Here is a 24632-nt window from a genome sequence, read left to right on the forward strand (position 1 = left end):
AATCATGAAAGAAAAAAATTGGATTTAAAATAAATTGAAAAGATACTTAAGAAAAAAAACATGAACTTGAAGAAAATATTTGCAATACAAATGTCTGCCAATGTTCTGTTACCCACAATATAATGAACTCTTACAATGTAAAAATAGGAAGGCAACAAAGCCAATTATAAAAAGGGGGAAAGATTTTAACTTCACAATATAGTACCAGTAATCTATGTGAAAAGATACTCAATGTCCTTAGCCATTAAGGAAAATTAAAACCACAATGAGATTCACTGTATATTCTTTTAATAAAAATTTAAAAAACTAATCAAACCAAGTGTTGACAAGAATGTGGAACATCTGAAACTCACATGGTTATGATGAAAATGTAAGATAAATGGTACAGTTGCTTTGGAACATTTTTTTGCAGTTTATGAACATATTAAGCATACATTTGCTATATAATCCAGCCACTATACAACTAGATAATCCAGAGACATGAAAAGTGTGTCCACACTGTTATTAGCAACTTTATTCACAGTAGACATAATCCAACATAATTTAAATCTTCATTAAGAAGTGAAAAGATAGACAAAATTGATATGTCCATGCAGTAGAGTATTCAGCAATAAATAGCTAAAAGACAGTACATAAATTTAAAAAGAGACATATAACATGGGTGCATCACAAGATAAATAGTGAGTGAAAGGAGATAGACAAACTGCAAACTAATCTATAGGAATAAGCAGATTGCTGATTGCCTGGACCAAAATCAATGCAAAGAGTCACAAGAAATCTCTGAAGATTGATAGAAATATATGGGTACTTGTTTGTGGGGTTGGTTTCACAGATGTAAGTGACTGTCAGACTCATAGAATTGTATACTTGAAATGGATGTGCTATATGCAAATTATTCCTTTATAAAATTGAAAGAAAAAAGTTTATGATATTGCAAATACTCTTGAAGTTCTCTACTTTGTGTATTTTTTTTGCATCTTTTATCACACTTTACCTTTTTAATTTTAATAGATTTTCTTCTGTGGTACCTGATACTGCTGTTTCTTATACTTTCAGAAGATCTATCTTTAGGTATTTCATGACATTTTCATATCAAATTTAATCTCTGTTATGACAGGACTTTGTTTTGTTTAATGCCTGTTATGACAGGACTTTGTTTTGTTTAATGCCCCGACCTCACCAGTATGAATGAAATAATAATAAGTTGATAAATGATTCAGAAGGAGAGAAATATCCTTTTGCTTCATGTGAATCAGATATGAAGATCATGTAAGAAGGTGGACCTAACCTGACTTAGGTACTTTAGACTTCTCTGAGCAAGTGAAGTTTATACTGAGATCTGAAGGATGATGTTGATTAGGCATGTGAGAGATTTAAGTGTAGATGTTGATTAGATATAGATATTGGATATTTAAGTCATGAGCTCAGACAGATGTCTAGGCTGGAATTATTAAATCTTAGGAATACCTAGGGAGAGTTTATTGAAATAAAAAGAAAAAAACAGCAAGAAAGATGAGGATTTTCAAGGCACTAGAGGAAGAAAGTCATCATGGAGTCTGGAAATGAGCTTCAAGAAAGATGGCTGAGACAGGAGAATCTAGAGTTTGAAGCCAGCCTCGGCAACAGTGAGGTGCTGAGCAACTCAGTGAGACCCTGTCTCTAAATAAAATACAAAAAATAGGGCCAGAGTTGTGGCTTGGTAGTCAAGCATCCGTGAGTTCAATCCCCAGTAGTACCAAAAAAAAAAAAATATGGGCAGGATATATTACTTTGTGATTTCGGGCTTAGTTATTAAATGGTATTTGAGAGAGTGATCAGCCTACATTGAATCCTCCAGAGCTGTCAACTGTAAAAGGAATAAGAAGCAGCAGTTGGAGGTCTTTAGAACCTCTAACTGTGATGGTCTTTAGAAAAGTAGCAGATTGGGGTACTAAAAGAGGAAGGGTATTAAGCAATTAATAATGGGTTAAAGAGCAGGTTGAAAGGAAATTGCAACTATGAGCAAAGGTGAGTCTGATGTTTCTCTGTGGATAACATGGGGTCTGGTAACAAGGAGATTTGAAGTCAAGGGGAAGTTTTCTAGTGAGGAAGTAGGGTCATCCCCCTCTTCATTTTTTTTGAGATGGGGAGATATTTGCACATATTTAATTTTGATAACTTGGAGCCTGTAGTACAGACATAGGTAGAGTTGAAGATTTGGAAATGAAGCAAATTTGCCAGAGAAGGCAGGAATAGGACTGATGCTGGTATTTTGAGAATTAGAAAACAAAGCAAAAACATCTGGGATTAACCTATGTGACCATCAATAGGGGACTCCAACTGACTTTTTACCTCACTTTACCTTTTTGAAGATATTCATATGGTAAAACCTAATGAAATTGCTGAGTACAATGGAAATATCTAGAACCTTAAGGCCAAATTGTGCTCTGTGGGGTACTGAATTATTTTTATTACCAAAATAATTAAAGGAGACTGCCTATTTTCCTATAATATTATCTTATACCATTATTAATCTGAGTATCATCAATAATTTTAGTCTTTGCCAATCTGACATGTAAAAATATTCTTATTGGTTTAATAATTGGTTTATTTTGTTAATTTTACATGAAGTTGAATTTACTTCCCTGAATTTGCTGACAATTTATATTTCTTTTTCTGTGGATAAAAATGACTTGTCTATATTCTTTATCTTTCTGTATTTCTTTGTTTCTACTAATTTACGTGCTTTTTGGTAAGGTAAGGAAATTAGCCATCTGTTGTATATATTATAAATATTGCTTTTAATTTTTTTAAATACTTCTTAGTTTTAGGTGGACACAATGTATTTATTTTACATATATGTGGTGTTGAGGATCGAACCCAGTGCCTCATGCATTTGAAGCCAGCACTCTATCACGGAGCCACAATCCCAGCCCCTGCTTTTAATTTTATTGTTTACTTTTGACTTTACTCAGTGTGTGTGTGCCTGTGTGTGTGTGTGTGTGTGTGTGTGTGTGTGTGTGTGTGTTTAAATGCCACATAGGTATGTAAGATTTTTTGATACTTTAATTATTCTTTTCCTTTATGGCTACTGAATTTTGTCTCTGAGAAAGGCTTTCTTTCTTTCTTTTATCTCTGTGTAATGTTAATTTTTTTTAAAAAAGCAAACTTTGCCCATGTTTACTTGTTATTTTCTGTTCTATTTTTCCTATTTATATGTTCTGTCCACCTACAATTTTTTTAGTTTAAGAGTTTAGGGAACCCTCTTTATTCTTTTCCAAGTGACTAACCAGTTAGTTGTTTAAATACTATTTCATAATTCATCTGTTTCCAACCAATTTAAAATTCTGTGTTGTCATATATTAAATTCATATTACATATGTATGTGTATATATACACCTTTCTGTACTCTGCCTTCTCCATTTTGTTCTTTTTTAAAATGGTTTTTAAAATATTGACACAATATCTTTATTTATTTTATTTATTTTTATGTGGTGCTGAGGATTGAACCCAATGCCTTCATATGTGTGAGGCAAGTGCTCTGCCGCTGAGTTATAACCCTAGCCCCTCTATTTTGTTCTTAAATATTCTTTTTGGGGAGCACCAGGGATTGAATGTAGGAGCACTCAACCACTGAGCAACATTCCCAGCCCTATTTTATATTTTATTTAGAGACAGGGTCTCATGAGTTGCTTAGCGCCTCACTTTTGTTGAGGCTGGCTTTGATCTTGCAATCCTCCTGCCTCAGCCTCTGGAGCTGCTGGGATTACAGGCATGCACCACTGTGCCCAGCTGTTATTAATTATTCTAGTGTCATCATTTGATTGGGTATCATTCTTACTGTTTTACATTATTGATTCTCCTGTGTTTATTTTCTTAGATAAAAGTTAGTGTTATGTCAAGTTAAAAAAAGATCTTTATTTTCATTAAAATTGCATTTAAATTTTTAATAAACATAGAGAAAGTTGATATGTTCCTAATCCTGAATCTTCCTACTCCCAAACAAAATATGTGTTTCAATGAAGTTTTGCATTTTTCTTGTTGCCATTTCTTTAGGTATCACTAAATATTATAAGTATAATCTCTTCCTCCATTATATTTTCTTATTGGTTGTTGTTTATTTATAGGTAAATATTTTTTCCATAATTCTAATTTTCTTTTTTAAATGTAAATTTGTCTTATTTATATATGACAGCAGAATGCATTACAATTCTTATTACATATATAGAGCACAATTTTTCATATCTCTGGTTGTATACATTGTATATTCACACCAATTTGTGTCTTCATATATATACTTTGGATAGTAATGGTCATCACATTCCACAGTCATTAATTACCCCATGCCCCCTCCTTTCCCCTCCAACCCCTCTGCCCTATCTAGAGTTCATCTATTCCTCCCATACTCCCACTCTCTATCCCACTATGAATCTGCCTCCTTATATCAAAGAAAACATTTGGCATTTGGTTTTTTTCACTTAGCATTATCTTCTCTAACTCCATTCATTTACCTGCAAATGCCATGATTTTATTCTCTTTTATTGCTCAGTAATATTCCATTGTGTATATATGCCACATTTTTAAAAATCCATTTATCTATTGAAGGGCATCTAGGTTGGTTCCACAGTTTAGCTATTGTGAATCATGCTGCTATAAACATTGATGTGGCTGTGTCCCTGTAGTATGCTGTTTTTAAGTCCTTTGGGTATAAACTGAGGAGAGGGACAGCTGGGTCAAATGGTGGTTCCATTCCCAGTTTTCCAAGAAATCTCCATACTGCTTTCCATATTGGCTGCACCAATTTGCGTCTCACCAGCAGCGTATGAGTGTACCTTTTTCCCCACATCCTCACCAACACTCATTGTTGTTTGTATGGATAATAGCTGCCGTTCTGACTGGAGTGAGATGAAATCTTAGAGTGGTTTTAATTTGCATTTCTCTAATTGTGATGATGAACATTTTTTCATGTAATTGTTGATGGATTATACATCATTTTCTGAGAAGTGTCTCTTCAGGTCCTTGGCCCATTTGTTGATTGGGTTATTTGTTTTTTTGGTGCTTAGCTTTTTGAGTTCTTTATATACCCTACTGATTAGTGCTCTATCTGATGTGTGAGGGGTAAAGATTTGCCCCCAAGATGTAGACTCCCTATTCACCTCACATATTGTTTCTTTTGGCGAGAAGAAACTTTTTAGTTTGAGTCCATCCCATTTATTGATTCTTGATTTTAATTCTTGTGCCACAGGAGTCTTATTAAGGAAGTTGGGACCTAATTTCACACGATGGAGATTAGGGCCTATTTTTTCTTCTATTAGACACAGGGTCTCTGGTTGTATTCCTAAGTCCTTGATCCATTTTGAGTTGATTTTTGTGCATGATGAGAGATAGGGGTTCAATTTAATTTTGTTGCATATGGATTTCCAGTTTTCCCAGCACCATTTTTTGAAGAGGCTATCTTTTCTCCAATGCATGTTCTTGGAACCTTTGTCTAATATAAGATAATTGAAGTTTTGTGGGTCAGTCTCTGTGTCCTCTATTCTGTATCATTGGTCTACCAGTCTGTTTTGTTGCCAATACCATGCTGTTTTTATTGCTGTTCCTCTGTAGTATAGTTTAAGGTCTGGTATAGTGATGCCATATGCTTCACTCTTTCTGCTAAGGATTGCTTTACCTATTCTGGGTTCCATATTCTAATTTTCTAACAAGCTGCTTTAGCAAATTCTTTTATTGTTTGGACTTGATTTCACTGAATTTTTTATGTGTTATTATGTTAGTTTCAGCTAATGATAGCTTTGTTTTCCAATGCCTTTTAAATTTTAAAATCTAATTTCATTGATACCTTTAGGATACTGTTAAATACTAGTGATGATATTAGATATCTTTCTTTATTCCTGACTTTTATAGAAATGTGTCCAGAGTTTTGTTATTAATTATTATGTCAGACTGAAGATCTCTCTTCTTCCTCTCATTCTCCCTCTCCTTCATTCTTCACTCCTCTTTCTTTCCCCCAACTTCACCATTATGAGTAATGAAATGCTTTTCTTACTTTATTAATATAGTGAATTTTATGAATAAATAAAATTATTTATTTATTAGTCTTCTAGGAGACCACTGAATTCTATTCAATATTGTTTTAAGATTCTTCCATCAGTGTTTTTCATAGGGATTAATCTTTCTTGGTGTGCATGTTGTATTGACTTCACAGAAGGAATGTGAATACTAGGAGCATCATTTCCTTCAAAGTTGGAAGGAATTCACCTGTAAAACCATTTCTCATGTCTTCTCTTTTTGGTAGTAGAGGTAGCAAAAGGAATTGTTCAGCTTTGAGCAGATATTAGAGCCTTTTCTTCCCTGGTCATTTGAGTCTCCATTTGTCTTCTTTCCTGTCAGTGTTTGCTCTTCCGTTCTCCCTCCTAATTTGTGCCACCACATCTGTTATTTCCTGACACTTGAATTCTTCCTTTCTTCCTTTTTCCCTTGGCTTCCTCCTCTGACCTTTCCACTGAGCCTTTAACCCTTAACTGTGGTTAGTCAGCTAGATACACTGGATATTAAATCTCCATTTTTAACTCTTCAGAGCTGTTTTATATTTTATACTTACTTAAGATTTGTTGTTTTTTTCCCCTACAGCCACACTTCTTCCTGGATTCACTGTTTTTTAACTTAAGTTGGAGTCTGTACTCATACATTAAGGTTGTCAAAATATTACCATTCATATATTTTAAAATAGATTGTTAGTACTATACTATTGTATTGAGCCTCTTAAGACACCATTTAAAAACATCATGATAAACATAATAAATCAAATTCCTCAACATGTTTTGCCATGCCTACACATTCCTGTCTCTCTCCACCTTCCAGCCTAAACTAGCAGTCTTTGTGTACACTAACCTCTTGTTTCTCAGATCATTCTATGCTTCTTCCTGCCTCAGGACCTTTGAATATGCTCTATTTGGAAGTCTTTCCTTATCTTTTATGTAGTTAACTCAGTCATTCTTCTGATCTCATATTAAATGTTACTTCCTCAGGAAATTCTCTGCTATTCCCCATTCCAGTCCCATTTGTTGTCAGTTCCTCTGATTATATCCTCTCATAGGTCTCTTTTTCTTCAGAGCAGTGTAATTACATATTTGTATGCTTATTATATGCATATTTATCTCCCCCACCAAAGTGTTTGTTGCCACAGGAGTAGGAAATATGTTTGGCTTATAATTGTATTTCTGAAAATTGCTTAGTATACTCATTTGTTCAGCATTTATTCTGTGCCTTTTGTGTTTGTGGCACTGTTCTAGCATCAGTGTTCTGCAGTGACCAAAAAATAGAGAAAAAAAAATCTCTGCCATCATGGATCCTACATTAATGTAGTAGAGACAGGAAGAAAGGAAGGAAGGGAAGGAAGAAAGTAACAATGAATGAGGGCAAGGAGAAAAATGAAGGAAGATGGATAGATAGATTAGGGGTGGTGTTGGAGTGGATGTGTTGTACAGCTGTAGATGCCCAGGGAGGGCACTAGTGTTCAGGTGTATTTTTAATAAAACCTGAAAGAGATAAAGAAAGGAGCCAAATGAATACCCAGGGAAATAGCACTTCACAGATAGGGGACAACTAATGCCAAGCCCCTAAAAGTAGGTTATACCTAATCTGTTTTTGGGTAAAAGAGAAAAGCCTAAAGTGTTCAGAGTAAAGGAGGGGTCATGAGATCAGAAAAGGTGATAAGAATCACTTAAAACCTTGTGGGCTATTCTGATGTCTTTATCGTTTGCTAGTGTGAGGTTAGAAGTAATTGGAGGGTTTAAGCAAAGGAATGAAAGGTCTCACATTTTAACAATTTACTCTAACAAGTATTGAGAACACACAGGAGGTAGAAGCAGATACAGGGAAACCTAGGTGAAAATGGCAATAATCCAGATGAGAGATCATGTTAGCTTGGATAAGGAGTATAGCAATAGGAGTATAGGCAACAGGTATCAGATTCTGGATATATTTTTAAGAGAGATGAGCAGGATTTCATGATGAACTACATATAGGGTGTGAGATATAGGTGTTAAGAATGATCCAAAGTTATTGGCCTAAGCAATTAGAGAATAGAAAAATTGGTATTCAATATATACTTGTGAAATGATTAAACATTTATTCATTTTTTACATCTGGTAATTCATATATGAAAGGGTTCATCACTTTTGACTTCAAAATAATGACATGATTGTCATAACATTTTTCTCAAAATGTTCCTCTTACTTATTTCTCCTAGTTGTTAGATAAATTTTTCTTGAATGTGAGATAAGATGGGTATTTCCCTTTTTCTTTGCTTGGTAATGTCCATTAATGGTTGTCAATGTACATATGAGAACGACAATTCACATTAAAAAATGGGAATGAATTTTGATTTTTTAGTTTGCTTTAACATTCATGGCTATAGAACCTACCTATTGATTAAAACATTGAAGTTTTAAGCATTGCAAAAAACTAAAAGTTATCACATCAGTTATACCTCAATAAAGCTGTAAATAATAATAATAATAATAATAATAATAATAATAATAAATAAGAATAAGGCAGTGAAAAAATGGGGGGGCTAGTTATCACCACAAAGGGTTTATTCTTTCAGTTCTATAAGCTTCGTTAGGAAAATATTTGCACATTTGTTTTATTTTTTCTTTAAAGAATCAATCCTCAGACTATTTAGTCTAGGGAATCAGGACTTTAAAAATAATATATCCTCTGTTTCAGGAATATTTAAATTCAGAGTTTCTTCATCATTGTTGCCTGAGTTTTACAAAGATATTTTATCATAGAATGTCTGATAATCAACTAACAATGAAAAATGAAACTTCTCTACTCTCAAGATTGTGTTAATGGTATCTTCAATCATGTCTCTTAATTATTAGCATGTGGTTATATATATATGTTTTTATATTTTCATTTATTGAAAGACCAAAAGAACAAATGTGAGTCTTATTTTCTTTTCATAGAACTGTCTACTTTAACATTACTTGCATTAATAGACAGAAAGTATGAATAATCAAAGAGATTTAAAGACAATTATCTGATTTATTTTAATTCAGTTCAATATATTTCATGACATATGTGCTCTCTATATACTATGCAGGGCATTATGCAAGAAGTGGAATTTAAAGATAAATGAGGGATAATTCTTGTTTTCAAGAAGATTATGGTCTAATGCAGAAGAGAGATAAGTAAGAGGATAATTTAAGTATCATGCACATGGTTTCCACTTATGATCATGAAGGAATAGTTTTATGGAATTTTCTCTTTTACCACAAACACCTAGAAAACTAAAATAATATGGAAAACTATTTTAGATATTAATATCTGAATATTATTAACATTCAGATATTAACAATGTAGGATTTTGATCCTTGAGAGAGAGAAAAAACAAATGAGGTACGGCCTACGATTATTCCAACTTCTACCTAGAATTGGTTTTTGTACAGTGGTACTAGGAGGAGGAATTTAAGCCATGAAAAGTGATCTGATGGGAGTTGAAGACACAAAGACTGGAGGTCAGGGAGGTCAAATCAGCTAGTTCTATTCAAGTCAATGTACTTGAGAGGGCAGGTCTACGAAGTAAAAGCCCCAGAAATTTGTATAGAATCTATTGTATAGAGTCCCCTTGAGTCTTTGGCTATACATTAACTTGTGCATACATTGGGGAAATCCCACTAGACTTAGTCAAGGAAAACTACCATAGAGTGATAAAGTGAATATTTCTAAAAGCTCACTTCATAAAACGATAAATTATTTATGTTCCATCTTATATAATAGAAATAGCTCATTAAACAGAAGAGCCCTGTCTTAATAATAGTATTAAATTTACCTAGATTAAATGCTCTTATAGACCCACCCTATAAAAGTGTTGTTTATAAACAAGTGTGAACCTCATTCATAAACAACTTAACTGCTCTAACAAACATAAAATGCTGTAGAGAAAGACAGAAAAACTCAAAAATTCAATAAAATTGTAAACACGATGTCTGGCATACAGTCAAAAATTTCTAGATATGTGAAGAAGCAACAAATCAGAACTTAGAGGAAGGAGGAAATCGAGTCAATAGAAATGTACTCAGATATGTCAGCAGTTAGAAGACAAAAAGAGTTTAAAACTGCTCGAGCAAATATTGTATTTTCAAGGACATGAACATAATTAGGAATTAAATAGAAGATATTATAAATAGCCAGACAAAGAAAAAGCATGTGATATATCCAATATATCCAATATCCTTTAATGATGAAAGCACTCAACTGGATAGAAGGGATTTTCTTCAACCTAATAAAGGACATCTATGAAAAAACATAGCAAATGTCATTTCTTTATTTTATTTATTTTTATGTGGTATTGAGGGTCGAACCCAGTGTCTCGTATGTGCTTGGTGAGTGCTCTACCGGGAGCCACAACCCCAGCCTCACAAATATCATTCTTAATGGTGAAAGAATGGAAGTTTCCCATCTAAAATTAGGAATAAGAACAGGATACCCAGTCTTAACTACTTCTAATCAATACTGTATTTTAGGGTAATTCAGCAAGAAAAGAAACAAAAGGCATCCAGATTTGAAAAGAAGAATTAAAAATATCTATTTAAAGACACACTATCTTGTATATATAAAATCCTAAGGAATTGAAGAAAAACTAATAGAGCTTATAAGTTCAGAAAAGTTGCATGATTTAAGGTCAACATATAAAATAATCATTTCTATATGTTAGCAAATAATTTATAAGTGGATTTAAGAAAATTTTATTCATAAGAGCATCAAAAAATAGGAATGAGTTTTACAAAACACAAGAAACTATAAAAACATTGTTAAGAAAATTAAAGAACTAAGCAAACAGATAAAATGAAATCCTGTGCTTGTGGATTGTCACACAATATTGTTTGATGGCAATATTTCCAAAAGTGGTATAAAGATTTAGTGTTACTCTCATCAAAATCCCAGCTAGATGTTAGCTAAAAATTGACCAAATGATGCTAAAATTCATTTGGAAATGAAAGTCAATTTGTTTTGACAAGGATAACAAGATAATTCAAATAGTCTTTTAAAATAATAGTAATGGAATAACTTAACTGTTCACATTCTAAAATGCATATGAATATCTACCTCATGACATACACATAAATTAACTCAAAATGGATCAAAAAGACCTAAATTATGTCAGAGCTAGAAATGTAAAACTTTTTTTCAGTGCTAAGGACTGAAAAAAACCAAAATACAAAAATACCTGTGTAGATCTTCATTCATTAGGAAATGAATTTTAGAGGATGGATTGGAGTTAGTTGTAGGAATAAAAGGAGGTAGGAGATTTTAGGTAGAAGAAACAATATTAGTAATAATGAGAAAACTTGTTGTGTGTTTGAGTACTATGAAAAGTCATTTGAAATAAAGTTTAGTGGGAATTTTTGGTTTTAGATATGAACAAGCAATAAAAGTAGATAAATTTGACTTCATCAAAATTAAAAATGCTTGTGCTTTGAAGAATATTATCAAGGAAGTATTTGATAAGGGATTCAGAATATAAAAACTCTTACAACTCAACAATAAAGACAACCCAATTTAAAAATTAACAAAGGACTTAGAAGTCATTATCCAAAAGAGAGAAAAGGCCACATTAAAAAATGTTCGACATCATTAGCCATTGGAGAAATGCAAATCAGGACACAATGAAATACCACTAGAGTGGCTTTAATACATTTGGATAATAATAGTGTTTGTGAGGACACAAAGAAATTGGAAACTTCAAGTTTTTCTGGTAGGAATGCCAAATTATGTAGCTGCTTTTGAAAAAGGTTTAGCTGTTTCTCAAAACATTAAACCTAGAGTTACCATGTGACTTAATAAATCTAGTCCTACGCCATTTAAGAGGATTTAAAACAAAAGTCCACATGTGAATGTTCATAGCAGCATTATTCATAGTAGTGTAAACAACCTAAAAGTCTATCTATTGATCAGTACCAAAATAAAATATGGTATATCTATACAATGGAGTTTCATTGAAGCATAAAAAGAATGAAAACATTTGATACATGCTACAATATTGATGGTCCTTGAAATCGTAATAGTGCTAGGTGAAAGAGGCCAAACACAAAAGGCCATGTATTGTATGATTCCATTTTTGTGAAATGTTCAGAATTTGCAAATCCATATTTGTAGAAAGTAAATTATAGTTACCTAGAGCTGAGGAAGCTGATGAAATTGGCAGTGATAGCTAACAGGAACGGAATGATAAAAAATTCCAAACTGAAGTTATAGATGCAGAAATATGTGACTATATTAAATCCTGCTAAATTATACCCTTTAAAGGGTTAATTATATGGTGTGTGAATTATCTAAATAAAAATTGTTTTGCAAAAATAATCAAAGGAGCTATAGGGGTTAGAAAATACAATAGCTGATAGTAACAGTTGCTTAGAAGGGATTAACAGAAGATCAGAGAATGCAGAAACACACTGAGAAATAAGACTTCAAAAACCTAAAAAGCTCCCCAGACACCTGTGGGATAAAATCAAGCAGCCTAATGTATGTGTAACTGGAGTCCCAGAAGTCATGGCAGAAAAGTTAAAATGTTTGAAAGATTATATGAGTTTTAAAGGACGAATTGGAGTTTGTAGTGAGAATAAAGGGAGGCAGGGGATTTTAGGTGAAAGAAATAATATTAGTAACATTGAAAAGGCTTATAGTAAGGAAGGTTGGGGATGGAAGAATAGAAGTTCATTGGATTAGTCAAAGGGAAATGAAGAGAAGGGAGGAGGGATGAGAATAAGAAAGGCAGTAGAATATATCAGACATAACTTCCCTACACTTATATATGAATACACAACCAATGTAACTCCACATCATGTACAACCACAAGAGTGGGATCTTAAGTAGAATAAGTTATACTCCATGGATGTATAATATGTCAAAGTACATTTCACTGTCATGTATATCTAAAAAGAACAAAAGAGAAGCTGGTAGTCATGTAGTGAGTATTATTAAATATTATTTTAAACATAATGTAGTTGTGAAAGATAGTTTTCTTATCATCTTATGAGAAAGTTTATTTATACTTAGTGATATTACATGTTTCATATTCTTTTTTGATAGCCTAACCACCATCTAATTTATCCTTTTGTGTCCAGTTGGTGATAAATTAGTGCTGATTAGTTTATTAAAGACAGTTCATAGGTAGTAAGGGATAGCCAAATGGGCTTAAAATTGATTAAATTGTACTTAAATTATTCATATATGAGAAAAAGTCAATAATGCTTATATGTTAAAAGGCTAAGCCTAAATACTTCAAATATGGGTTATGTTTGCCGATTTGTTTGTAGACATTTAGTGATGTGGGGTTTGTATTTCTGTGAAGAATACCATTGGGATTTTGATGGGGGTTGCATCGAATCTGTATGTTGCTTTGGGTATTGTGAACATTTTAAGAGTATTAATCCTGATTTATGAACATGGTATATCTGTTTAGTTATGTCTTCTTCAATTTCTCTCCTTCTTCAGTTTCTTTCATAAATGTTTTATAGCTTTCAGTGCACAAGTCTTTTACCTGCTTGATTAAATTTATTTCTATGCATTTTGGGATGTTATTGTATTTGTTTCTAGAAATGAAGTCAGTGGAACAAGATAGTGGCCAGTTGAATGAACTTCAAAAACAAAAAAGTGAACTGATACAAGAATTGCTTATTCTCCAGAAAAAACATAAAGGTATTACTTTAATAAGTTAGTCTGTTTTGCTGACAGAGTAGTTATATGCACATAATTGGGTTATATTATTCTTTCAAAATGCAATGGTATATAATGCTAGTATTGGTATAAAAAAGAAATAGAAACAACATTGAATCAATCAGGATTAGAACTGGTGTTATTTAATATCATGAATTTTATAAAGATCTTTTTTGTGCCTTTAATTGCTATATTAAAGTAGAAATAAAAACATTAGTATGCACATTTGTTATGTAGCACAGTTAAACTATTTCATAAAAGTGAATAAAGATAACCTTTATGTTAATTTTTAAAAGATTGTAAAAAATTTCTTAATTGTTTAGTTCTTGAAGATGAAGAGAATGAAGCCATTTGTACTACCAAAAACCTAGAGGCAGAAAAGATAAAAATCAAAGAAAAGCCTCAAAATGATGCTGAATGCTTAAGGTGAGAATTGTCTATTATATTTTGGTATAAAATCTGGTAATTTAAATAGTTAAATAGACTTTAGCAAAAAGTTTAGTGATTTTTTTTACAAAGTTAAAAGATAAAGACATTATTTCCTTATTTGTATGTTTTAAAACTTGCTAGAAAGCACACACTTCACTGTTTGGAAAGTCCATATGCATTGGGTTGATAACAGTGACATCAGTTTTTTACATACTTCCATCTCGTAGACTGTTATTCATATCCCCAAAGATAAGACAACTCTCCTTTTTGTTATTCCTATTTCTAAGGGAGACACTGAAATTATATTTAATCTTTCTAGGTTCCAGAGGGTAGAGAATCAGAGAATCTCCTCTTTTACCTGAAATTTGTTACTCTGATTTGGTTCCCAAATAATGAAAACTGTTTTTTGTGTATAATAGTGCTTTTAATGTATTTGAATAATTGAATAATAGCTGATAGTCTGAATTACATAGTCATAAACATAAGGGGAAAAGACCTCCAGTTTCTTATTTGAGTATTTTTTTATTGATAATTCAGGGTTACATTTGCTGACTTCTAAGTTTTAAAATTCCTGTACTTTCTAGCCTTAAATAAGAAATGAAACCTCATTACTGAATCTATGAAGAAGCAAATGAAGCCTTTTTTTCACATAAATCATAGAGGAAATATGTCCACTAGAGCTGAACAAATGCTTCATATTAGCAATGTTTTGCCTTCGGCCATAATTTTAGTAGATTGTGAGAAAATATTTGCAATTTAATTTTATGTTAAGTTTTATAAGCATAAAATATCAACCTCTTGGGTGATATATATGATACAGAATGAATTTCTGTAATGACAGTCTGCTCATTGATTTCTTTATACTTTTAAAAATGGTAGTACCCACTGGTATCATCATACTTAGTAGTGTGAGAGCTTCCAATATGCACTCCAGTTTTGTGGTTTTATCACTCAGTCATGAAGTTTTCCCTGAGTTAAAATTAAACATGCAAGTCTGTTAGAGAATGCTTTTTCCTTAAAAAAAATGGTGACAGAGGAAACAGGAATAGAAGGGAACATCAGTCCATATACCTAGTTCATTCATTGTATTTTAGCAGTTATTAATGAGTTGCCAATTTTATCAGTTCCCACTTTAAATTCCTTGATCTCTGTACTTAGTTTTCCTACTAATATGTTTTGTAAAAATTTTCTCAAGTGTGATAATTCAGGGTTATATCTGAATTATATATAAAGAGTAAAAGCAAGCACTGAATATAATATCTCAGAGAAAGGACCATCAATCTGATAATTAGTGCAATAACACTTGTCTTGAAGGTTAAAAAATATCCCTAATTGAGAAACAATTTTATTTAAGGTTATTATAATTAAACTTCTACTTTTATTGAACTTTAACCAGTAAGAAAGCAATTACAAAAGAACACTTTAATATCGGTTCATCTCTTGAGCTTATTACTTCCTCAGTTTACTCCTCATCCATAATTTCTCTTTCCTCAGTTTCTGAAGTTATGATGGTAAACTGTGGTAAAAAAACACATTTGTCTTGATTCTTTCAAGAAGAAGAGACCACATTCACATAATTTTTATTAGAACACATTGTTATAATTATTTTATTTCATTATTTGTTATTATTGTTAATCTCATACCGTAACTAGCTTATAAATTAAACTTTATCAGGTTTATGTATAGTTATGTATGTGTAGAAAAGACATAGTTTCCCCACAGATGGGGGGGCTACTGCACTATGTTATTCCCTATATATACATACTTACCTATAAAAGTTTAATTATAATTTAGGCATAGTTTATAAAGATAAACTGGGTGATGTAGAGCCAGTCTTTTCCTTTTCCTATCATTTTGGAGGTGGGCCTGCCTCAGACAATTGTCTTCCACTGCTTGTCTACCCACTCACTAGGTTTTAGAGTGGTTTTACAGTGAAGGCTTGTGGAGTCCAGTTCTGCCTATAATGTTGTAAGTCATTAGTCTAATTCTGAGTTCAATAACCTGGTCTGCAGATGTAAACTGCATTCTCCAGACTCTGCTTTATCAGTAAATAAGATGTTTTAGTCTCTCATATTTCTTCCTTATTTTTTAATTGGGCAGATGTGAGGCAGGAAAGAAAAATGTTATATACTGGGCCCCATCAAATTCCTGGAACTATTATTTTTCATTATTGCTCAATACCAGGGTTACCAAAATACAGTTCTTGATTGTTATTTTTTAATCTACTCCAAATAGTAATATAGCAAATAATTTATACATTTTCAGCATTTTCTTTACCCATAAAACTTCTTTCTAGAGTGATTTTATATTTTGTGTATCCAACATTTGTGGTTGTTTAATACAACAAGAAATGTTTCAGAAATAAATCTGCAAAGTCAACAGCATGAGATTTTCATTCTTGAACACTTAAAAGATGCTGAGGTTTTGTGAAGAGCATATTTGCAATGGAAACTGCACAAAAATTAATCTACATCTGCTACTGAGAGACTCCAAATGCATTTATGGATAGTACTAAAGCAATGCTGTTGACTTTTCAGTGAAAAAGTCATTCAGTTAAGTTGTCATAGAGGTCACATTGATGGTTCTTAGGTTTATGAGAAGGCTTAAATATATTGTGGTATTTAAACACTGTAAACCTCTCTTATGATACACTGATAAACATGCATATTTATATATGAATTTATTTATTTTTTATTTTATGTATGTGTGTATACACCACATATGTTTAAATTGTGAGAGCAGGCTATGTGATTGAATAAAAAATTCAAACAGTACCAAGATGTAAAAAATCAGTCTCCCTTTTCCCTTACTGTAATGCATGAAGTCTATTATTGTTGAACATTTGCTGTGTATGTGCCAGAGTTTGTGTGCTTCTATTTATGTGCATAGGCACATGTATGCATGTGTGTTCAGGAAAAATGGGATCATAGGATCATACTGACTAGACTCTGATTTATTGCTCAGAAAAATGTTATAGACATTTTTCACATTAGTTTGTAGTGATTAACTTCATTTTTAAATGTCATTGTCTGGAGATGCCATATTTAACCATTCTCCCATCAATGGATATACAAGACAGTTTATAAATATTTATAATTAGACATGTTTCTATAAATGTATCCTTATCTTACAGGAGAGTTTCTGTAACATTACTTTGAATAAACATCATTTGGTAGAGTAATAGGAATTGTTACCCAGGCTACATTTAGAAAATTGTCCACATGCATTTTGTTCTGTTTTCAATAAGAATTAACTCAAAGTGGACAAGTTTAATAAGATCTCAGTTCTAAAATTTATCAAAAATGTTAGTCACATAATTATATATCTGTACCCAACCCATATTATCTCTCTTTTTAAACATTTATAAAATATGAAAATCCTCATTTAATTCTAGGATCATTCTTAGCTATATATTTTGTTGAATATTTCTGTTGACTCTGCATTTTTTCTGGTAGAACTTCATAATTTATTCACTAACAGATATGTCTCTACAACATTGATTAGGTAGCTTTCAAGCTAATAGAGATCCCCTGTTTTGTGAGTTCTTGGCATATATTCTAGTTACTAAGCCTTCTAAGTAAATACAGGGGAAATTTGATGGTAGTCTCAATTGATTTTTTTAAAAGTTATATTCTGATATAAATGCCTGTTCATTCCCTAAATTTTGAAATAATTTTGAATATTAAACACAAGCAATATACAGCATTACCATGATAATTTTCTACATTAATTATTATCTTTCATATCATCATATAGGTTTGATTTGGTTTTTCATTTTCATGCTTCTTTTTATAAACACATTCCTTTTGGTGCGCATGTGGGAAGATGACAAAAAATGTGTGGTAAAAACAATTGCCTAATCCAGGCAACCCAGAGTCTGGAGTAAAAGAAATGCTGGCAAGACCCCTCTTCTACTCCTTCTCAGCAGATTCCTCTGCCTGTGAAGTTTCTTGCCTGTGTGGTGGTTGCCCGTACTAAGGGAAAGCATAATTAGAAAATCAATAATTCTGTTTTCACACAATCAACTTTCAAACTCATTTTCAGAAGTAAATTATATATGGAAGAAGGCCACTCTATATTTCTTTTGAAAAAGTAATTTTGTGTTCAGATGGCACCAACATAATTTTCATATGAATTAATATAGAGAAATCATATTTTAAAAAATCAAACCATGGAAAACCTAGTGGAAAGTAGAGAAGAGTACTTATTAAACCTCTAGTATGACTAAGGAAACTAAAAAGGAAAAAGAGTAACATAAGATTTAAAATTCCGTGTATTGAAAATGTCATCAACATGAAATGGTAAACTGGAAAAAAATTATAGAATCATGACAGCAGATTATTAAATAACCAGCTGATTTAAAGTTCATAAGTAAACACTAAAATCAATTGTTTTCATTCATACATTTATCCAAAAATCAGGTATTAAAATATCTGCTTTATATCATATAATGTGCTAATTACTGAGGATACTCAGCTGAATTAGACAAGCTAATTCAGGTGTACTGCTTATCAATGAAAGACAAATTAAAACCACTCAATATTTTTTCTGTCAAATTTTGAAATTATTTAATAATACATAATTTTCATATGAATTTTAATAATTTTCATAATTTAAAAATTATTAAATGGCCGTATTAAAAAATTGGCAAAGGTGTATTATAGAGATGACATATTGCTACTATCAACATACATTATAAATATTTGTAATGCAATTTAAGGTATGTAAATTAATTATCTTTAAAATGGTTATGCCAATTTGACTCAATAATTCTGCTTGTGAGCTCTATTCTGAGTACAGAAAAGGCTTTATGCACAGAGAATGTTCAGTGTAGCTTCATTTATGGTAGAAAAAAATAGGAAAAACTGAAATTCCCTACCATAAGTGAATGATTAAGTAAACTCTGGGGTAGCCACTTGGACTACCTACATATTTATCTTAAATGGTATTAATTGGCATACACAGTTTAGTAGTGGAAATATATAATAGCATTAAGCAAAAGAAAAAAATCAAAAGGCAAAATTATATAACCACTATTATATGGAAACTAAAGACTACAATGAAATATACTTAAAATTTAACAGCATTTGAATTTGGGTACAAGGACTTTGGATGAAATTTGTCCTTTCTAGTTAAATTGTAGTTGTATACAAGCCCAATAGCTAAAAGGAGTGTGCAGTTAGTTAAGGATTTTTTTTTTATGTCATTGAGAGGTAACTGAAAGTAATTTGTGGTGGTTCAGGAAATCATTAAAATACATGGAACATAAATTTTGCTAAACTAACTAGCAATGCTAACTCATCCTGTTCATTATTTGATGATTCAGAGAAAGGTGACAGAAACCAATGAAAACTGTTCTTAGTTATTGTGCAGGGGGATGAGGGAACTCCTTCCTCCATTACATCGTCAATCAGTTTATGCACTGAAGCATGATTTCTGTTATCATTATTTTGCTTTGACTAGCTGCAAATGTATTAATATTCATACTATTATCATCTAGCCTCTTTTAAACCTAGAAGTAGTCCTGTAAGTACAGATATAAATTCTACAGCTTGATTATATGCCAAATAGAAAAATACTTCCTATAATTTTTTCTGAATGCCCTCCTTAATTTCAAGTCTATCTTTCTGTTATTAAGTAACTGAATTCAAGAGTGGTCACCACCCAATTCTGATGGACAGGAATATGTAGTTACAGAATATTTAGTCCATCTGAATTGAAGAAGGTGAAGGGAAAGTATTGATGGGATAGAGGAAAGAAAAATCTCTACCATTTAATTCGAAAAAAATATTTATTTAAATTAGACCTTAGGTACATTTGTAATAATAGCATCTAGTACATTGTACCAGCCCTGTACTGGGAATTAAACCCAGGGCCAAGAGCATGCTAAACAAGTGCTCTACTGCTGAGCTACCTCCCCAGCTCATACTGCATTAAACTTTCCACTTATTCTTTAAACATATTTAATACAAGAGTTTTTATGCTTGTCTATACATCTAATGTCATAATTAACAACTTGTTGTTTTTCTTAACTAAGCATTCCTTTAGGATTCTATTTAGAGTTAAATTCTAAAAAATTCATTACACAATGAACTTAACATATATAGGGTGTTATTTCCACATCCATCCTTATAAATATTATGTCTTTCTTCCCTAGTCATTCTTAAAATAATATATGTAAACTATGTATTTTATAAATATAATAATCTACTGAATACCTGTGAACCAACTAAAACATTACCAGTAATTTACATTAGATATGGCTCCTCCTTTATCTTGTATGTTCTTTCTTACCCCATATATAATTAATGTTTCATATTAATATTTCATCTTCTTGTGAATGTGTTCATTTTCTTCCTTTATTATATAATTTATTTATATTTACATTATATGTTTATATATAATCCATCTGCCATAGATATATGTGCATGCCCACATATATATTTTGTTTGTTTTTGAGTTGTATAAAAATGGTATTATATGGCCTAGAACTTATTCTTGGTTCAACATTGTTTCTAAGATTTATCCATGTTTGTGAGTATAAATATATGAGTGAATATGTCACAATTTTTTTTCTCTTTTTAATGGAAAGTTGAGGTGTTTCCAGTTTTTACTCTCACAAGTACTGTACATGCATGTTGGATCACACATGCAAGACTTTCTCTAGGACATATGCCTCCTGGAATTACTGAATATAGGGCATGAGAATATTGGACTTCAAGATAATGACAGGCTATTTTCCAAAGTGATTAAACCAAATTATACTTACATTAGCACATTATAAAATTTCCCTTTCATCTCCATTCTCCTTAATAATACTTTATTCTCAAACTTTAAATTTTGCCTATCTTGTAAGTGTAAGATAATATTTTGTAGTTTTAATATGCATTGCTCAGATATTTCTGGAACCAATTGATAGCATTTTTTCATATGTTTATGGCCCATGCATTTCCTTTTCTATAAAATGTCTCTAAATGATTTTTCCATGATGTTTGAGTGTGTAGTCAAAGTCAATTATCTTCTCCAACTGCATCCATTTACCTGCAAATGCCATGATTTTATTTGTATTCCATTGATCAGTGATTTTATTTCTGTTCAGAACTGTCTTTCAATTACTTAATTACTATTAGGTACATACTACTCAGTTATAACTATTTAATTACTGTTACTTTATAATGAGTCTTGACATAAGGTAGGGCATGCCCATAGGTTATTTTGTTGTTGTTGATTTCACCATGAGTGACTTGGTTATTCTTAGCCCTTTGCTTTTTAATATAAATTTCTGAATCCACTTATCATATCCATGAAAATCAGTTTTTTTCACCTTCTTTGGTGCAGTTTGATGTTCCAGACTCACCCTATAGTTTCCTATTTCAATCAGCTATTTCTGGAACCAAGTATTTTTTCAAGGAACCCTGGTGTATTTGAGGTGGGAATGGTATTTAGAAACTAATCAGAGTGCTAGATATGCTTGATTGGTACCTAAAGTCATTGCTTCTAAGCATTTGAAGTGGGCAGAACTAACAGTATCAGATTTTTTTTTTAAGAGAGAGTGGGGGAGGGAGGGAGGGAGGGAGGGAGAGAGAGAGAGAGAGAGATAGAGAATTTTTTTAATATTTATTTTTTAGTTATTGGTGGACACAACATCTTTGTATGTGGTGCTGAGGATCGAACCCAGGCCGCACGCATGCCAGGTGAGCACGCTACCGCTTGAGCCACATCCCCACCCCAAACAATATCAGATTTTTTAAAAATATATTTTTATAGTAGATGGACACAATACCTTTATTTTATTTTTATGTGGTGCTGAGGATTGAACTCAGTGCTTCACACGTGCTAGGCAAGCACTCTATCAAGCACTCTATCATTCTACCCCAGCCCACAATATGAGATTTTAAAAATCATGAATATATACTGATCCCCTCCAATTCAAATCCAAAATGAGAGTGCCTGCCTTCTAGTTCCTCTATTGTATATCTATCTTCAGTAGTCATTTAATTATTTCCTAAATTCTTCAATGAAAAAATATTTTTAAATTAGTAGCTATGTACTCCCACTACTAAATAAAATTTCAGACAACTCTAATTCTTATTGCCTTACAACCACTGAAGGTAGGTTGTACCATTTTCGATTCTTTCTAGTGGTGTTTGAGCACATTTATTTCCCCATAGGCTCACCAGAAGAATTTTTTTTTAAAGGAGAGAAAGAGAGAATGAATCTTTTTTGTAGATGGACACAACACAATGCCTTTATTTTTATGTGGTGCTGAGAACTGAACCTGGGTCCCGCCCGTGCTAAGCGAGTGCTCTACGGGTGAGCCACAATCCCAGCCCAAGTGTTTGAAGTTTTGACAGTATGATAGACAAGAAATGGTATCCCTGTGTAGGACCAATGAAATTGATAAATTTTTCATACTTTTAAGGAGCATTTGTGTACTATTTTCTTTTTAATTTTTTAAATACATGACAGCGGAATGCATTAAATTCTTATTACACATATAGAACACAATTTTTCATATATTTGTATATAAAGTATGTTCACGCCAATTTATGTCTTTATACATGTACTTTGTTTTGGGGTTTTTTTTGCATTACAATTCTTATTACACATATATACCACAATTTTTCATATCTTTGTTTGAATATAAAGTAGGTTGACACCCAATTCATGTCTTCATACATGTACTTTGGATAATGATGTCCATCAAATTCCACCATTCTTGCTAATCCCCTGCCTCCTTCCTTTCCCTCCCTCCCTGCTTTCCCTATCCAGAATTCATCTATTCCTCCCATGTTCCCCCTCCTTACCCCACTATGAATCAGCCTCAGATATCAGAGAAAATATTTGGCATTTGTTTTTTGGGGGGATTGGCTGACTTCACTTAGCATTATCTTCTCCAACTGTATCCATTTACCTGCAAATGCCATGATTTTATTCTTTTTTATTGCTGAGTAAAATTCCATTGTGTATATATATACCACATTTTTTTATCCATTCATCCACTGAAGAGCATCAAACTCCCCTTCCTTCAGCCATTTTCTTTCTTTCTTCCTCCCTTCCTCCTCATCCCCACTTCCTTTAATGCTTTCTTCCTTCCTTCCTATTGGTTCTAACCCAGACCTCCCCCCACATGAACTTCTAGTTTATGACTTTTCCTCATTTTCCTATCAGGGTATCAGGGTTTTGGTCACATTCCCCCTTGGATAGAGAATCTTTACGTATTAGAGATTTGTCCTTTTATTGTGATATATGTGGAAAATATTTTTTCCAGAATATTATTTATCTTTGACTTTACTTATAGCCATTTTTTCCATGCAAGTTTTTTGTTTGCTTGATTTGAGTCAGGGTCTTGTTATGTTGCCGAGTTTGGCCTTCCTCCTAATCTTCCTGCCTCTGCCTCTCTCAAATACCTGGGGTTGCAGGCATATGCCTCTATGCCTGGTTACTATGAAGTTTTCTAACCCAGTTGAATTTAAAAATATTTTCTTTTATTTCATTTATATTTTTGAACCATAATTTTAAACTTTACCCACATCCAGCATATATATAAACCAGTTTACTTGTGCTTTGGTTTTTGTCCTTATGTTGTTTCATTATTTTATATTTAATTATTTGATCCATTTATAGTATATATGCTATAAGGTATATATGCAGTTTTAGCCTTGTCTGTACATTTACACTTACATTCATCTGCAAATGACTGACTATTCAGTTGTCCTAACACAACTTATTAGGAGTTCATCTTTTTTCCTTCATTGATTTGAGGTGCCACCTTCATCATACACTAAATGTCTTTTTTACTTTAACCTATTTTTCTTTTATATCCCACCGTTGATTAATATACCAGTATGGCACTGTATTAATTATCAAAGGTTAATAATATGCTTAATATCTGTTAGGTGTAGTCACCCCTCTTTGTTTTTCTTGTGCATTGCTTTCCCTAAATGAGAACAATTCAAGAGCTTTCCTCAAAAAAAAATTTTTTTGTCTGTATGTGTGTGTGTTTCTTTCACATGAATTTAAGGATCAATTTGCCTAGCATTAGGGAACATAATAATATTTATATTTTTTTAAAAAAATTATTTTTTTAGTTGTAGTTGGACACAATATCTTTGTTTTATTTTTATGTGGTGCTGAGTATTGAAACCAGCGCCTCACACGTGCTAGGCGAGCGCTCTACAGCTGAGCCACAATCCCAGCCATAATAATATTTTTATTAAAATCACTTTCAGTTGATTGAGCTTGGGATGATTAACATTTTATGATGTCTGTCCAAGGAAAAGTCATGTTAGTAATTAATGATAATAAAGGCTGTTAATTTTGTATGCTAATTTAATATCTTTCCTTCTTACTAAATTATTGTTTGAGTTAGCTTTCTCATTGATTCTTCTGGTATATTGTCATATTTCTGAATGCTAAAGTAGCTTTATTTCTTCTCTCAAATTTTTATACCTCGATTTATTTTTCTCTAGACTAATTATGATAGCAAGTTACTCCAA

At 32.1% G+C, this 24632-nt stretch overlaps 1 protein-coding gene across 1 annotated transcript in view; it reads left to right on the top strand.

The window, feature by feature from the left end:
* The window catches only part of CCDC172 (coiled-coil domain containing 172), a gene marked incomplete at its 3' end in the record, with an annotated part of 69289 nt that overhangs the window by 36827 nt on the left and 7830 nt on the right, over window positions 1-24632 (top strand). The window contains exons 5-6 of the mRNA XM_081268829.1: window positions 13585-13686; window positions 14028-14130. Coding sequence (XP_081124955.1) covers window positions 13585-13686; window positions 14028-14130 — 205 coding nt within the window. The remainder of the gene's footprint in view (window positions 1-13584; window positions 13687-14027; window positions 14131-24632) is intronic.

Source organism: Spermophilus citellus (genome assembly GCF_964194105.1).
Source record: "Spermophilus citellus genome assembly, chromosome: 15".
Taxonomy (NCBI): Eukaryota; Metazoa; Chordata; class Mammalia; order Rodentia; family Sciuridae; genus Spermophilus; species Spermophilus citellus.